At 41.8% G+C, this 16,215-nt stretch overlaps 1 protein-coding gene across 1 annotated transcript in view; it reads right to left on the bottom strand.

Annotated features, from left to right (window-relative positions):
• Nucleotides 1–1,218: 1,218 nt before the first annotated feature.
• Nucleotides 1,219–16,215, bottom strand: part of KDM5B (lysine demethylase 5B) — a 45,707-nt gene continuing 30,710 nt past the window's right edge. Inside the window, exons 19-27 of the mRNA XM_088534461.1 lie at nt 14,378–14,733; nt 13,425–13,563; nt 11,506–11,685; nt 10,368–10,526; nt 8,056–8,541; nt 5,130–5,241; nt 3,646–3,800; nt 2,780–3,106; nt 1,219–2,073 (exon numbers count right to left, since the gene is read on the bottom strand). Of these exons, the coding sequence (XP_088390587.1) occupies nt 1,936–2,073; nt 2,780–3,106; nt 3,646–3,800; nt 5,130–5,241; nt 8,056–8,541; nt 10,368–10,526; nt 11,506–11,685; nt 13,425–13,563; nt 14,378–14,733 (2,052 nt within the window). The 3' untranslated portion in view covers nt 1,219–1,935. The remainder of the gene's footprint in view (nt 2,074–2,779; nt 3,107–3,645; nt 3,801–5,129; nt 5,242–8,055; nt 8,542–10,367; nt 10,527–11,505; nt 11,686–13,424; nt 13,564–14,377; nt 14,734–16,215) is intronic.

Genomic DNA, 16,215 nt, shown 5'->3' on the forward strand with positions numbered 1-16,215 from the left:
AAACTCTTTTTTCAAGTTTGTTCATTTCCCTATTCTTTTTTGCATGGCTTGGATTGTTACCTTAGTGTTGCAGAAAGATTTAATCCAGCCACAGTCACGTAACTTCCTTTAGGTAATTACAGTAAATAATACAGGAAAGTCATAATATGAAAGCATATATGTACATTTACATAACTTAGTGCTGTAACTCTGCTCATGTTGCCTTACCTGCCCCCTGCATTCCCCTCATCCACTTAGACAAATCATCTCTGCAAGGCTGAAAATGCTCTCTATGGTTAGATAAAAATCAACAGAAAACTAAAAAGCCTAAGTGCTCCAAAACTCCATAAAAAACTAATTCTTATTCAGTTCTTACTGCACACAGAATTCCACCATTTCACTTTGCAAAGTGCCCTGAAACTCAATGGATCTGAATGCTCCTAGACCAGGGAAAAAATTCAGAATGGGCAGAGAAAAATTTACGGGCAACTTTCCCTTGATCAGGAGCTGAGGAAACACGGGCCCTGCCCCAGTCTGGGGGATGGCAGGATATCACAAGGAGGAAGCTGTCTTTGACACAAGGACCTTCCCATCTCCTATGGCTTTAGGCACTATGTCTTCAATGGACAACACAGGCAACACCACTGCCACCAGTCCACTTCCAAAGAAGTGATTATATTCCAGGTATTTACAGTGTGTGTAGCCCACATTGAGAGAAATAAGCACTCCCCTTCTTCCCCTCCTTGGCTACGGTCCCAAAACACAGTCTTGGATAGACCTGTCTGGAGCTTTCCTGCTCCTCAGGCTCCTGGCAAGCAGAGCAAAGCGGCCAGGCGCTCTGCGAACGAGCTGGCGTGCGCGGAGGGAAGGAGGGAAGGTCTCCGCTCGAGGTGGCAGCTGCACCAGGCTGCAGTCCAAGCTGCCACGCTCTTGCCTCCCAGGTGAACTCTCCAAATCACACACCTTAATTTTGACCCCTCGCTCACCCAACTTGTAAATAATTTCCATTCTGGAAAAGCTTTGAAAAAAGACATTGAAAAAGACATTGACAAATCCTTTTGGTGTAAGATCTTGATCTACTTTCTCCTCACAGAATGTAATTTATGAGCAAATAAATATCCTGCCTTTTGCATTTAAAGATTTTTTTTTTTAAACAGGGATTTCTCTTGATAAGAGAATCCTTTGAAGCAATCAAGAGGGAAATGAAACTGCATTTCAAGCTCTCTAAAAACACCAACATTTAATTTTATAACATAACCAGGGGTTTATTCCACAATATAAACTGCAACATTTGATACAAGCTACCCAAAAAAGGAGAAAGCCAAAATACAGCTGTGGCAATTACTTTACAGAGCTTTTTCTGTCTTCTACATCACCAGGCCATCAGTGACACTAGGATCTAACATTTGCTTTCTGTACATCAACCAATGCTAAAAGCAACACGCTGTTCAGAATTGTCATTCCAGTCACTGAAACCAGACATAGAAGTTATTGCTCAGATAAATAAATCTAGTCTACGAAAAAACAAAGTGGAAAAAAACTAAAGTCTCCAAAGAGTTAACAGAGTAAACAGGGATTTCCTCAAAAGAGGATTTATTGGAAAATTCATGGTGCAGGTTTTTTTTTTTTTTTCTTCACCTAAACCAAGCTGAATTAAATATGCCGGTAAATCCCAGAGAGGTAATTTAATGCTGTACAATAAAAGGTGCATGTTTCAAATGCCTTCCAAATTGGTGGAAACCCCTGCTAAACAGTCAGCATTTCAAACCTCAACAACCACAAACAGATTAAGGGAAAATACAAAAGTGTCAAAAATTATTTTGAGTTCTGGAAAATGATCCCATGAGGATAGAAGTAGCACCATTTGCAGTCTGGCTCTTAAACCAGCCCCTGTGGCTTTGTGGAGAAACTCTGATAACCTTCTTTACTCGAGTCCTGAACGTTTTATGGGGAGTTTTACTTCCGATACTGAGAGTCCTTCCCCGTGCAGCTGATGCAGATGTAGTCTTCCTTCTCTGCCATCTCCGGAGAGATGCCCACACACACCTGGTGGAACCACTGGTTGCAGCTGCCATCGCACTGGACCCAATCCACCTAAAAAAAGACAGACATGCCAGTGTTCAGAGAGGGGTCAAACAAGCAAGTGCAGTTTTTATTAGTTATTTGGGGACTTTTAACCTATTTAAATGAGTAAGCCATGTCCCATTCTACAGCTGACCAATGCTCACCATCCTTACGTTCATCATCCTCTGGACTCCTGCTACCCAGGTTCCCTAAGGCTGAGAGGAGAGCCCACTTCCCTCATTCCTGCTGTTGCTTCCCCACCTACAGAAATATTACGGATGGCAACTTCACCATGATCGTCCAGTAGTCTGGGGATGTCCTTTTTCCACTTTTCAGTATGTGAGGAGCTGTGCAAAACTCCAGGATACTGCGTCTGTCCATAGGAAGGTCAGGATCCACAAAATCTAACTAGATCTCATGTTGTAAGAGTGCACATGAACATGCTGTCTGTTCACCCCACCTCCTGCAGTTCCATGCAGGGGTTTTGACATCTGCCTTCCCCACTCCTCGCTCAAGAGCTGCCCTGTGAGAAGGTGGGAGGTTTGTTCCCAACACTGTTAACAGGGGCAGACACTGTCTCTGCCAAACGGGGCCAAGGCAGGACATTTTGCTGCACAGCCACCTTGGTTTTCTGACCTGCCTTGGGCTCTCTTTGTAAGCAAATCTTGGGTACTGAAACAATTTTGGTGTAGTTGAGTGTCCTAGATCCCACCATAGTGGCTTTGCCTCTACTAACCTCATCTCCCTCAGGCTGCAGACAGTTCACAGCAGGGCAGATGGCATCTTCATCCTCAGAGTCCTCCTGCTCAGAGAATGATGCATCTGAGGGAAACAAGTGGCTCTCACTGGAGCGCTGCACCTCCAAGAGACGCTCCCGCTCTCTCTCCAGTCTGTTATTGCAGAGATCCTTTGAATGATTCAGTTTCAGTTTCTTCTTTTTTGGTGTTCTCATTTGTTTTACCCTTGATCTCTTCTCATCGCAAAAGCTCTCTCTTTCAAAACGCCTTTTCAGTTTTCTCTCCATATAACTGATTCCATCCTTTTTCCCTCGGCAGCAATCGTTCTGTTGCAAAGATATTATGGCAAAAAATCCTAATTATGAGTACACAAGTCATAAGTACACATCTAACACTCATTATATTCTGTTATTTGGCTCGCCTTCCCTGTCCATATCTCACTTTGATGAAAAGGCAGCAGCATCATCTGTCAAACATTTTGCATTTACACTTAACACTAAAAGCCAAGAATAGGGTCACACTCAAATGATGGAAATTTAGAGAGTAAAGATTATGATTTCCTGTCTCTGCTGCTTCAGAGGCAACTTTATAGGAAAGACTCTTATTTACAGGACATACTACATTCGAATACATTCAAACTGGAATGAATGTATTTAAATACAGAGGATGACAACAAAAAGCAGACTCGATAATACTTGTTTGTAACAAATTCTTGAATTATCAATATCTTAACTTCTTTTGCACAAGAAAAATTGATTTTCATGGAAGTACAAACACATGCACAAACCTATTGCAAAGCTTATCTGCTCAAGCAGACACCTACTCGGAAGCGACCCCAGTCTCATGGCCATTGCCAGACACTTGCCTTTTCATTTGCTGGGCCAGCTGAGGACCTCTGCTCCGTTTGGGAAGCAGGGCTTTGCTTTGTGAATAGGATCTCGTACAGCTCCTGTATTTCGGGCAGAGAAACCTGTAGCAGCTGGGCTTCCATCATCAACTCGTCCAGCTCTGTGCTAATGACTGTTGAGGGAGAGAGAGGAAAAAGGAAGATATTTTCCATGTCAGAATCAATGAGAACCTCTTCTGTGGTAGCACATAAGAAAAAGCTGTGAAAGACCTTGATCTGCAAGTGTACAAATTAACTTGTCTCTGTTCAGTCTTCACTGCTCATTCTTAACAGCAAGGTTAAAAAGAAAGGTAGAGGCTCATACAGAAGTTGGTAGCAGTAAAGAAGAGTCTGCTGAGCAGTGACCTCTCACTACATAACAAGTGGATGAGGGGACACGGTGTGAAACCCGTGACTGAAGCCAAGAAATGAGAAGAGACAAAGGAGAGCTGAGAGGATATTTAAACTGATTCCTGCTGTACATACAGTCACCACCCACTATTAATATCAAGCTTACAAAGCTTCTGCAATAGGATTTTGAAACAGTCACAGTGACAATAGGTCAAAGTAATAGTGTAAATCACAGCTTTTAAAAATAGTGTTCAATACAACTCAAATGTGGCCTGCAAGCTAAATTTGGTCCTAGAAAGCACTTGATTTTAACCATAACTTTAAACTGAAGTAAACGATATGTAAGGTTAATATGGACTAAACAGTACTGACTCAAAAAAATGGACAATAAGACCTAGCTCCTCTGGGCAGCAGCAATCTGTATCAGGAAGTGAGAAATACCTTTTTATGGTCCTAACCTAATGCTATTGGTAGCATTTCTGTATTAGCCTGATAATCACAGATGTGGAGCCAGGGAGCACGGAGAACATGCTGAGTAACCTGGACTCTGCCAGCAGCAAAGAAAACACTGCAGTCTCTGCGAGCCAGACAGTTGCTCTGCAAGCCAAACTTAGGTGGACTGGAGTCATACGGATACTCTGCTGTCTCCATCACTATTCCTTGTGTTATTCTTTTCCACCTCCTAAAAATGCATTATTTTCTCCCCTCTCCCATTTGTTTTCCTTTCCTGTATCTCCTGTTTCACTTCCACAGGCCACAGTGTGCTGTACACATGGAAAGGGGCCAGCTGACTGCTCCATCAGAATAAGGGCTCAAAAATTACTCCTTTTCTCTCTGTTGTGGCACTGCTTTGATATCCCTTCTCCTACCTTGCCACATCATTCCATTACAGATGGAGGAACTCTGTATCTTTGAGAAATTTAATCCTCTGTCAAAACTGGACATTACTTCCAAGGCTGCCAAGGGATGGAGAAGCAGTGGGACCTGCTGCACAGTTACAGGCTCCTTCCCTTAGCAGGCCCAGATGCAACTGGAGGACATGTCAGCACCTCCTGTTAACCAGGACATCTCCCCATGATAAAGAATGAAAAATGAAGCAGAAAATTACAAACCATGAAGGGGGATGCAGTGTTGTCCTGTAGAAAATGAAGAATGTAAATATATGGTCCTGTTATCCCAGTCCCAAGGCATGGAGAATGACATAGCTCCAATTGTCTGGGAAACCTGGAAAAAAAATCATACATTTTTTCTACATATTTCATTTTAAAAGACTAAAAGACTACAACAGAGTCAGAACTTTTTATTCCCTCATAGAACTGCTTAAACTTTTATTCCTGTAGTGCATTCAATCTAATTCACATAAACACTTAATCCTAAACCTGGAAATAAGCAAAAGCAGCTTTGTGTTTTAAATTCCTAGCTGTGAACTGTGGTTTCCACAGATATGGGAATCGAGCCCTTATATGCATGCAGCAGCATTTTCTCCTGGAAGAGAACAAGCTTTTAGAGTAGACTAGAGACAACGCACAGTCACTTAAGGGATAAATTATCAATTTGTGGAAGATCTTCAGCTCTGGAACTGACCCAGTATAGAACCTATGGTTTTCTTTCGTTCTGCACAACGCAGACGTGATTTCTCATGCTGAATGATCTGACTTGATCTGATGAGACATGTTTTGAAGCACATTTGGTTAGATCAGCATGCACAGAATACGTCAGTACTGAAACTTGCACTCATTTGTGCAAAGGCTACTAGTACCAGACAGCAAGTAGCATTTTTGGACTCCGAAAATATCAGAAAGGCACTTTTGAAACATAATTACTCCAGCTGCAGCATATCCAAATAGTGCCTCTCACCAGCTACCTTTTCCCACGTTATCCTTACTTTCTTCCCCCCTGCTAGGATTTATCAACGTGTTCGCTGCAATCCAATTCTGTCAAGTGCTTCTGCTAATCTCTTCATCAGGTTAGTCCCTAAATCAGCAGAGCTGAGATAATGCTAATTTCCTGCGAGGAGGAAGGAGATGAAAAACTAGAGGTAAACTGCAATGCATGCAAGTATTTAACCCAATCTGCTGTATTCAGAATAGCTCAATTTAAATAGTCTTAGCTATAGGAGGTGCCTGTTTCTAAGATGGTCAATGGCAGCTGGTCCTTAACTTGCTGAACCACTTGTAAAATTCTCACTGGATGCTTTTCAAAACCTTGTCGTCTCTCTCAGTGTTGCAGAGTCTGGGCCCCTTTCGAGATTTGTCTCTCATCAACTGCTCACAGCTGTTTTTCAACTGAATTTTTCAAACTCAGCTAAATGCTCCACGTCTTCACTTTGCTTGTGCCAAAGAAGCCCAACTCCAGTGGTTACTGTTACAAACTTCTCTGGGGGAAGGAGAGTATTGGATTACCCTGGATACAGGACAGGAGAGGTTGCTGAGACACCCAATTCACAGGACAGAAAGGAACCCGAGTGCCCCAGGACTTCAGTTTTGGCTCAGAGCCTTTATTGAGCCGCTCCAGCTGGGCACCTCTGAGCAGCCCACGGTGCTCTTGGCTCCAGGAGCGCTTATGAACTCAGGCTCAGTGAAGGACCCAAGTTGCCTCATGTGGTTAGCCCTGAGCTTCCCAAGAACAACTCACCTGGGAAATGTGGTCACAGGGACACTTGAACCAGCCCTGCTACAGTTACCTTGATGTAGCAGGTTTTACTAATTTGAGCTTCAGACCACACAACACGGTTATACGGCCTTCAGCTCTCAGGAGGAATAGTTGCATGTGTGTGGCACCATGATGAGCTAGTAAAACTATGCTATCCCTGCATAAAATAAGGATTTTTTTGTGCACAGTTAACTGGAAAAGCGAATAAGCTGCCCAGTTACAACAAAGAGTAGAGCTTTGTTGCTATTACAACAAAGCCATACTGTATTTAGCTGTAAAGCTTATCATTTCCATTTTTGCCCCGAACATGAGATGATACGTGAAAAATCTTACCCATTTTCTTTTCAGCTACACTATCTAGTCTAGTGGAAAGACACTTCCAAACTTAGCTGAGACATTCTCTTAGATGCCTAAATATAGGCTTGCCTTTATAAAACAGTCTTCCTTATTTGAAGCATTTGGCCTACGCCAGCAACTTGGTACACAGATCACCTTGGCTGTACCAAGCAGCTACAGCACCTCTTCAAGCATCCATGATGCACTTCTTGTTTAAATGAATGGAACATAAAGACACACAGACTGTATTTAACAAGATAGGACTACCAGAAATAAGGTGTTTCAATTAAAAAAGCCATTGCATTTTGGGGCATTTTATATTCCTTATGCTGCACTGACCTTTTATTTCGTATTTCTCCTCCATTTATTATCTCAGGGAATATTTAACCCATTTCCTTGCCATTTTGGCTGCAGGATCTCCTTCCTGAGGAAGTCAAATCCCTTCAAGATCACACCTAAAACATCTCCCGTAGCTTAATTCAGAGTAGCATTAGCACAAGGTTCAGCTTAAGAGTTTAAATGTAAGCAAATGTAAGCAAAAAGGAGGCGTAACGGATGAAGACTCCCTGCTGGAAACAATCCTACCTGTGAGCTACACTTGCAACACATTTTTTTTTCTCTGTTACTAGTGCTCCAAATTTAAGATTACTTTGAAATACTTGTAAATAAAGGATATTTGATATTTAGCTAACCAAATATTGAGTGCTCTTAGGAACAATAGCTTCAGCAACTCTGTCATTACCAGTATCATGTTAGAATGTAGGAACTGGGAAGAGAAGATGCAAAAGAGGTCCTGTAGGAGTAATTGTTCTCCAAACTCCAGTGGAAAGGGAACATTACATTACTGTTGGAGGACACACACATGCTGGCTAACTGACAAGGCAGACCCCTAACTCTGTTTCTGTACTGCTTTACCAATATAATCTGCCTTGCCAGTATAAAGATATTGTATGAATAATTAAGTGGCATAGCCAAGACCCAAAAAAGAGACGTGTTCTTGCTGCCCACATGCTACCTGCAGCCAGGAAACCCAGAAGTAGCCCATCTTACCTTATTTGTCTCTGGCAATTGGCTTGCTGTGGTTTGCCATCTGTTGTACAGTAATCCTGAGCCAACTTTGTCTTGTATGAGTTTTAGATTCCCTGAATATAACATTTGTTGTGCTCTGTGCTGCCAGTTCACAGTCCTCTCTATCATATAGCGTAAAGCATCCCCCTCGGGAAGCCGTACGCGAATACGCTGCAAGGACGCCAGCAAGGGGAGGATTTTTTCTAAAGGTGGCTTTTCTGATCGATGACAGTGTGGACAGAGCCACACACGAGGTCCCTGCAAAGTGCTGGGCACTGAAACACAGCTGGTATGGAAGAACCCTCTGCAGAGCTCACACTGGATCATTGGAGCAGCCGGCTCTTTCTGGCATAGACAGACTTTCATTTCTGCGTCCTCTTCGTTAGACAGCACCTTTACTTCATTTGCTGCTCGCAGAGAACGCAGTGCTTCCATCTCCTTTAATCGGGCTTCCCCAAGCGTAGCCATCTACAAGGGAGTTAACAGAAATGGATGTCATTCCTGGACGATTATTTCTCAAGTAACATCACTCATTAGAGACAGGGTGACCCCTGCGCAATCACACTGCAGAGGTGCTGCCAAGTATTTCAGATGTTTAAAGTTCATCACCTTTGCATGCCTCCCATCACAGCTTTGAATGTCTGGAAGGAAGTAGTTTTGAGGAGGCACAAGTGACCTGACTTCACTATTTCCTTCCGTTGCCTCATCAGGCCCAGAGATGCAAAGCTGACTCCACTGCAAAAAATAGCCTAACTCCCTTCCTCTTTGACCCACATCCTTCTCATTTTGTACTACAAAAAATTACCTTCATTAAAACATCGAATTTCTGAATTAAGGGGCAGATATGGCCTACAGATATTTGAGCGGTTTGTTCATGGAAAAGTATTTAGTCTGATTCTATTTAAGCTTAAAATACCCTGGCATTTTTCAGGAATACAAACGTATCTGTCATGCCTGTATTACGTACACAGTCCAGCAAACATGGTCAAATGCTGACCTATGTATTTACTTTGGGGGCCGTAAGCACCAAGTGAAATTTAAATGCACTCTTGAATGTGTGATTTGCCCTTTTGACATCTGCTCATGTGTGTTTTCCACGAATCTTCAGTACTGTCCACTAGTAAAGACAGAAATATGCCTCATTTCTTAGTAAGAGTCTATTAACTCCAGCTGCAGCTATTACATTCTCCATGGTTTTACTTTACATATAAAAACAAACGTATACTGGAGAGTATGCAGGGTAACAGGCGTATAAATACACACATAATGGTTACATCACACGTCATGGCTTTGAAATGCGATGACCAGAGAAATGTACTCTGCAACGATTAGACAAATGCATTCAGTGCTGTACTCAGCATGCTCAAATACTTTATGCCAAGGCTATGAAGCACTGCAGCTGTAATGTGTGGTTGTGAAAGTGTACAAACCACCCAGAAAAACTCCGCTATAAATAACATTCTTGTCTCTGTCATGTCAGAGGCAACATAAAACAAAGTAAAATCGATTTTCCTGGTTGAAGTCCGTGTGAATGTCCCTCTCTTTCAACACCCCAAATGTCAATGAGACGTTATATAGTTAAAGTGAAGGAGGGGCTATGAGGACTCCCTCTCTTTTTCCAGCTTTCCTAGGTATTCTGTCTAGAAATTTGGATTTGCAGAGAGGCCAAAAATTAAGAGTTTAAACACATGGGTTTCAAGCAGCTGCTCTAAATCAGAGCTGAGATAACCCACAGGTAACTACACTCAGACCCTACGAAGATGCTCTACTGCTGTCTGCTCCTCATGGGACATCATTTAATCTGTCCATGGTGGAGGCTGCATTTGGTCTTTTGGGCTGAAGTGTATTATCATCCAACAGCAACCCAGCAAGCTCCTTGCAGGACTGGTGTTTTACTGCCTTCACAATGTATGAAATGTTCTTTAATCATTCATGGCATTTGTTTTGATTATAAATGGTGCCGGGTTATCATGATCTGTGAAAGAATCAGAATGGGGAAAACATGGTTTTTACTAAGGTCTTAGTATGCACGAGAATGCTGCTCCTCAGTTCTTGACTTTCCTGTGTTTTGTTTAGGTTACAGGTAGGGCTTTGCAAACCATTTGCGCAAAGATGATGCAGAGTTTTTCCACTAAGTGCAGTTTTGAGAAATCATAACCAAGGACAGGAGAGCCCAGCCGTAAAAACCATCCTGATAACCCTCCCACACACGAGAGAGAGACACAACCAGTGATCTGAAGGGAGAAGAACTTAGAAGAAACTCCATTTCAAAGAAACCCAAACAGCTCCCGTACCGCCGAGGCAGTGTCTTTGCTCTCGGAGAGCGCTCTTTCCAGGTCGCTCAGAGTCTCTAGCTTGGTGCTTTTCTTCTTTCCACTTGGCACTGGCTCCTTTAATTTCTTCTGCTTTCTTTTAAGATTCAACATTCCAATATCACATCGGGGACATAACACCTAATGGACAAAAAAAGCAGTACTGTCTGCAACATTTTTAACACATTCATCCTCCCCTAACACAGACATATACGACTGTTTAGAACAGAGATTCCTGTTTTTCCCATCAAATATTTTTTTAATGTTTTTTTCCCATCAAAGATCTTGGAGGCAGAGTGGGTGGAAGAGGTTATCTGCAAAAGGAGGAAAGCTGGAAGATTAAAAAAAAAAATAAAAATAAAAATCTAACTTCATGAGGTGGAAAAGGCTGCAACCACCTGCATGTTTCACACAGACTGCTGGTATATAGTGCTGATGCACTGAATAGTCCCCATTTTATTTACGCTGCAAGCCTTGGGAAACAGTATAGGATTCCACAGGCTCCACTGCATTCCCCAGTGTCTCCTGAGGGAGAAAACTAGGTTTGTGGGGAAAGAAAAGGGGGGGAGAAAAAGTTCAGCACAGGCTAGAAAACATTAATTGCTGCAGAACTGCAGCTGTTGACATACAGGCAGCAGCAGATTTAGAGGGCCAGCTCTAAAGAGCAGAGCAGCTACAGACTGAACACAGCCCAGTCCTGAGACCCTGCTGTCAGCACAGCTGATGGGGATGAATCGGGTATGAACCCGCGCTCGAGCTGCTGGAGGCTAAAGCCCGATGCGCTGAAGTAAACCCAGTGACACCAACATGTCAATATTCCTACATTCATACTGAAAATGTCATTTGGTGGCGCAAGATTCTTGCTTATTAGCCAGTGATTAAGGAAAAAATATTAAAAGTGTAGTTAAACCTTAACGATTTAAAAAGTTCAAAATAAATATTAAAAGCACATATCAGTCTAGTAAAAATGAACTTGCTTTAAGGAAAAAGATCGTAACATATTTTACAAATATATATAATATTTTATGTCAGTCACAGCTGTTTCATGTGCTAATGCCCACAGCTCTGTTCGACTTTTGCCATGACATGAATAGTGATCTATAGAGCCAAGATATCTCACCTCCAGAAGAGAGTAGGGGCAGTTCTCATACAGAAACGTGTTAGCTGCACATTCCTTCCACGCTTTAACTTCTGACACCAAGGATTCAAGCCTTGGTAGGTAGTCCAGGTGCACCGGAATAGCTCGACCTCTTGTGACAAGCTCCACGAGTGTGTCTAGAACAGGTACACGTCCTCCAGCCTGCCAGATCACAAATTGAGAGTTGTTTATCATCTCTATGAACCACATTAAGTCATTTAAATTAACTGAAGGCAGAACTCGTAGAAATAAAATCTACTTGAACACTTCAGTCACTCCAATACCCACATTTTGAAACTGAAGATTTTAATTCTCTGGCTGTTACGTACGTTAACAAAAGAATTAAAAATAAAAAACCTTACTGAAGGACAGTTTAAAAAGTTTGCCTACAGTATAGCAAACCTGAATCTAACAATCTCGATTCACATGGCAAAAAACAAATTCATTTTGAAATACACCCAGAAGACACATCTAAGCCAGTCCCTGGCACACCAAGAGTGAAAAGCATCCAAGGTATCCTCTGAAAGGAACCCTCTGTTCATCTGAGGTGACATGGTTACGAAAAGTCCAGCAGTAACGCAAAACTGAGAGTTACTATTACATGCATTTTCTTCCTTCAACATTTTAAAAGCTAGAACATCTAAAATTTCTTTAATGTGTTTCTCCTCACTTAAGCTTTTTTTAATTAAAAAAAAAACACAAAAAAAAACTCCAATGCAAGAACCCCAGGAGAGGTCAGACTGGCCTGAAAATATTAGTATGTCAGGTCAGAGACTGACTTTATGGAGAAAATATGAGAACAACTAATATGAAAATAATAGTCAACTTCTGCCAAAGTTTTCAGGCCGGGCTGTCACAGTCCCAGCCCTTCCTGACTCATGCAGTCCCTCGAGCTTCTCACACCGGTTCTTGTGGGACTGGGCAGGGAAGGACATCAGAAAGAGCATCACGGAGGCTGGGACGAGCACGGTGTGCGGCTGCGTGCACAGCACTGCTAACCCGTGAGAGCAAACAGGCAGAGAGGAGAGTTAAGCTACCACTGAACTGAAAAATAAGCAAAGAATATAATAATACAAGAAAAGAAACTGGATCTGTAAAGAAAACCAGCCAGAAAGAGGGGGCAACTGCTAGAAGCCAGAGCAAACGCTTTAAAACACCTTCATCTAAAATATTCTTGTGTTCTCTCTCTGCCATTGGCATGCAGATCAACTGAAGACACATTTCACGATGCAAACATGGAAATCATACAATAGTGGAGGAAACCTCAGAAAATGGAAGGGAAGTTGTAAAGAGGGGAAGAGGAGGAGAGCAGGTCATTTCCATCTCACATTTCTAACTACTACAAAATTGCAGATTCTGCAGCACGTAATTTAATCTATCAAATCCAAGGCTGAACAGGAGAACAAGGGGAAGCCTTGATAGTGATCATCCTTAATATTTCATTAGTAATCTTGGCAAGGAAGAACGATGAACCGATTCCAATGCAATACAGCAATGAAACAAACTTGGCAGACGCTGTTAATCCAGAGGACAATCGGGTATTATACAAGAAGCAACAAATCCATCAGGACTGGAGCAACAGAAACAGTACTTTCCCTACAAATCCAGGACTCATCATATGTTTACTACTTACTTTACAAAACTAACCTTAAGTTCTGTAATATTGTACGCTTTAAACTTTAGATTTGTTAATAGCTCTTTTATAGATTCGTTGCAATCATTTAATTGAAGAGGTGAAGCAATATAAGTTAGGCCCAGAAAAAAATGTGAAGATACCAGCATTCTGGGTGCAACTGCCCCATGCCTAGAGCAGCAGCTGTTACGGGTTAAGCATTCTCAATTCACTAACTAATTTCAGTGAGTTAGGGTCACTCACTGAAAACCAAATGCATTTTACCTACCTGTAATCCCTCCACTTCTTGCAACCAATCTTTGGCCTTCTGCACCGCATCCTTGAGTGCGGCACCATTTGGGAGATAGGCTGGAATCTCCTCTATCTCTCTCACCGCTGCTGCGAGACTGCTCAGTGACTGCCGTGGTCTATGTAAATAAAGCATTTCAGCAGGTAAAACACTCCTATCCACTAATTTGGTTTATTAAAATCGAAAGGTAACACTAAATGCAGAAGTTCTGTCCAATGCTACTGATGTTTACTGTACAAATCCTGCATGTTTAATGCAGCTATGGTTTTTAGAAATGTGTATTTGCTTGCAAAAGTTTTAATAAAATGCTAGAAACATTAAGAAAACCATTATGCTTTTCTACATAACACCTTTTCCTTTATTTTTGATAAAGTAAAACACAAATTCAACAGAATGAATGAACATGATGTGGTTGGATGTATTATTTCTAAATATTACTGAATTTGGGCTTAAAGGAGATTTAACATTTACTATCTTTTGAGTAAAGTTCTTTAAGAATCCCTTGGAGTCTCAAAAAAGCACACCGCACCCCAAAACAATATCTGTTTTTCAGAAGGAGGGTAAAAACAAGCCTGAATATTCCAGCTTATGCTTTATGAAGTTATTATATTAAAATAACATGGCTTTTATTAGTGGGAAATAAATGCTCAAATGCTTTCATAATTATGAGACTGGAAAAAGTAATTAGGAAGACTGATGAACCAAAGTGGGGCACACTTCATTTAAAATGTATAAAGGTGGCTCAAACTTGTGAGTAAAATGTGTACCCTTCCTGTCTTAGTTTTTAAATCAGAAGGGTCAAACCAACAAACAACAATCATCATCTCAGGATGTATTTGCCTCGTTTCCTTCTCTCACAGGTAAATATAATGCACCAATGGCTTGCTTTAGGTTCCCAAATGGAAGATGCAGCACTAAGATTTAGCTTTTACCTGGCCTTTATCAGATTTCTGGCTTTGTCATCCCAGTGTTCAGATACGGTAAGGAGTTCCTGTAGTTTAGCCATTGCTTTCTCAACTGCTGGATAAGGAGCCAATCCAACACCTGAATCTATAAGACGTCTCATATCATCTAGAGTAAGAGAGTTTTGGTCTGCCGAAGCCAGCTGCACGTCCTCTAGCCAGCGTGCCTGTTCCAGACGTGTCCGCAGGTCAGCGAGTTGGGGAAGATCCACGTCAAAGTCAAAGCTGACATCTAACAGCTCCTGGAGTTCTGCAGCGCTAGGCATTTCTTCAGAGAGGAGTTTGTGGCTATGTTGCTGAAAAGCTTCCACACGATCAAGAAGATCCTGAAATAAACAAATGCAGCAATAAAATAAGAAAACCACCACCAAGTCTCTTAGACTTCTAAACATTACTGGTAAGCTACCTGGCAAACGCCATGTTACACTGCACATGATGTGAAAGGCAAATTATTATTAAAACATTTAAATAGCATATCATCAACACAATTCAAATATTCAAGCAAGAATTCAGATTAGTTCTGAGTTCTGGTCAGAGTAAGAAAAAATGCTACTGTAATGGTTTTAGTTTACTCTGCAAAGGCTGATGTGAAAAGATAATTAGATCACTTGTCTGTCCCCAACCATTCAATGTTCCCCCAAATTCTACCACCTAGTTCAAACACTCTCATACCCCCTTGCCTTCCCAAGTCCTGCCTGTCGCAGCACTGCAGGATGCCAGAAACACTGTTATCCTCCTGTAATACCCCATGTTCTCCTTGACTTTCCCTTCAATAGAGAACTGGCAGGAAAAAAAAAAAAAAAAGAGACATTCTGCTAGGGTGAGGCATTCAAATTCATTCAGCTCCATAAACTAAATGGACAATATGTCGAATTGCAGAATAATTCTGGTTGGAACGATGCTGTGGATATATTGAGGTCTAACAATCCTGCTAAGAGCATGACCAACTTCAGACTTGTATCATCAGTGCACTGAGTTTGAAAATCTCCAAGGACAGGGATTCCTCAGCCTCTCGCGGCCTCTGCTTCAGTGTCTGACCATCCATGTCACCCTTTTTTTCTTTTTTTCTCACTACAACATTGATTGTATCCTCTTTCCTCTTTCATTGTGCACCTCCAAGCAGAAACTATATCCACCTTTCCTAAAACATCCCTTTAGGTGGGTTATATCAGTAAGCACAAACACCCCTAATATCCCCGGTCTTCTCTCTACACTGAGCAGACGCAGCTTCCTCAGCATCTCCTCTTGCATAATGTTATCCACTAGCTCAAGGATGCACAGTACAAGAGAGCCTGATTTAAAACTCCTTTGAAACAAGAGAGAGATGTCAAACTTAATAATATTAATAGAAAACCATTGGGAAAATTGAATGTTCCGTCAGTATTGTTTTCTCGCCTTATTTTGAAACAGTTAAGAAAGCTGAAGAACATTACTGGAAAAAATGGCTTTGAAGAATGCTGGGAAGGGCCTGAAGCTGCTGTGGCTGCTTTCTGAAGAGGGACTGCTGCATTGTTGAGGTTTTTGAGCTGAACACACAGTTCTAGTGGTCAAAGACCATGTTTCAGTCTTTAAAACAGTGCAACACCTTCTCTCTCTGTATGTTCAACAGTTAATTACACTCAAAAGGTAAATCTGTGCCTGTTTGCACCTCACCTAGGAGGGGCACAATTAGCCTGAGCAGTCTCCCTGGCAAGGCTGGAGTTACTGTGTGTCTAGCCAGCACGTCCAATGCTTGTAGCACTGCCCAAAATGCCCCTTAACAGCAAGGTCTTCTTTGACAGTTCCTGGTATTTTGCTGGTGAGGCAGT

This window comes from Tinamus guttatus, unplaced genomic scaffold (assembly GCF_059628265.1).
Source record: "Tinamus guttatus ecotype Peru unplaced genomic scaffold, ASM5962826v1 Tinamus_guttatus_pri_ptg000563l, whole genome shotgun sequence".
Taxonomy (NCBI): Eukaryota; Metazoa; Chordata; class Aves; order Tinamiformes; family Tinamidae; genus Tinamus; species Tinamus guttatus.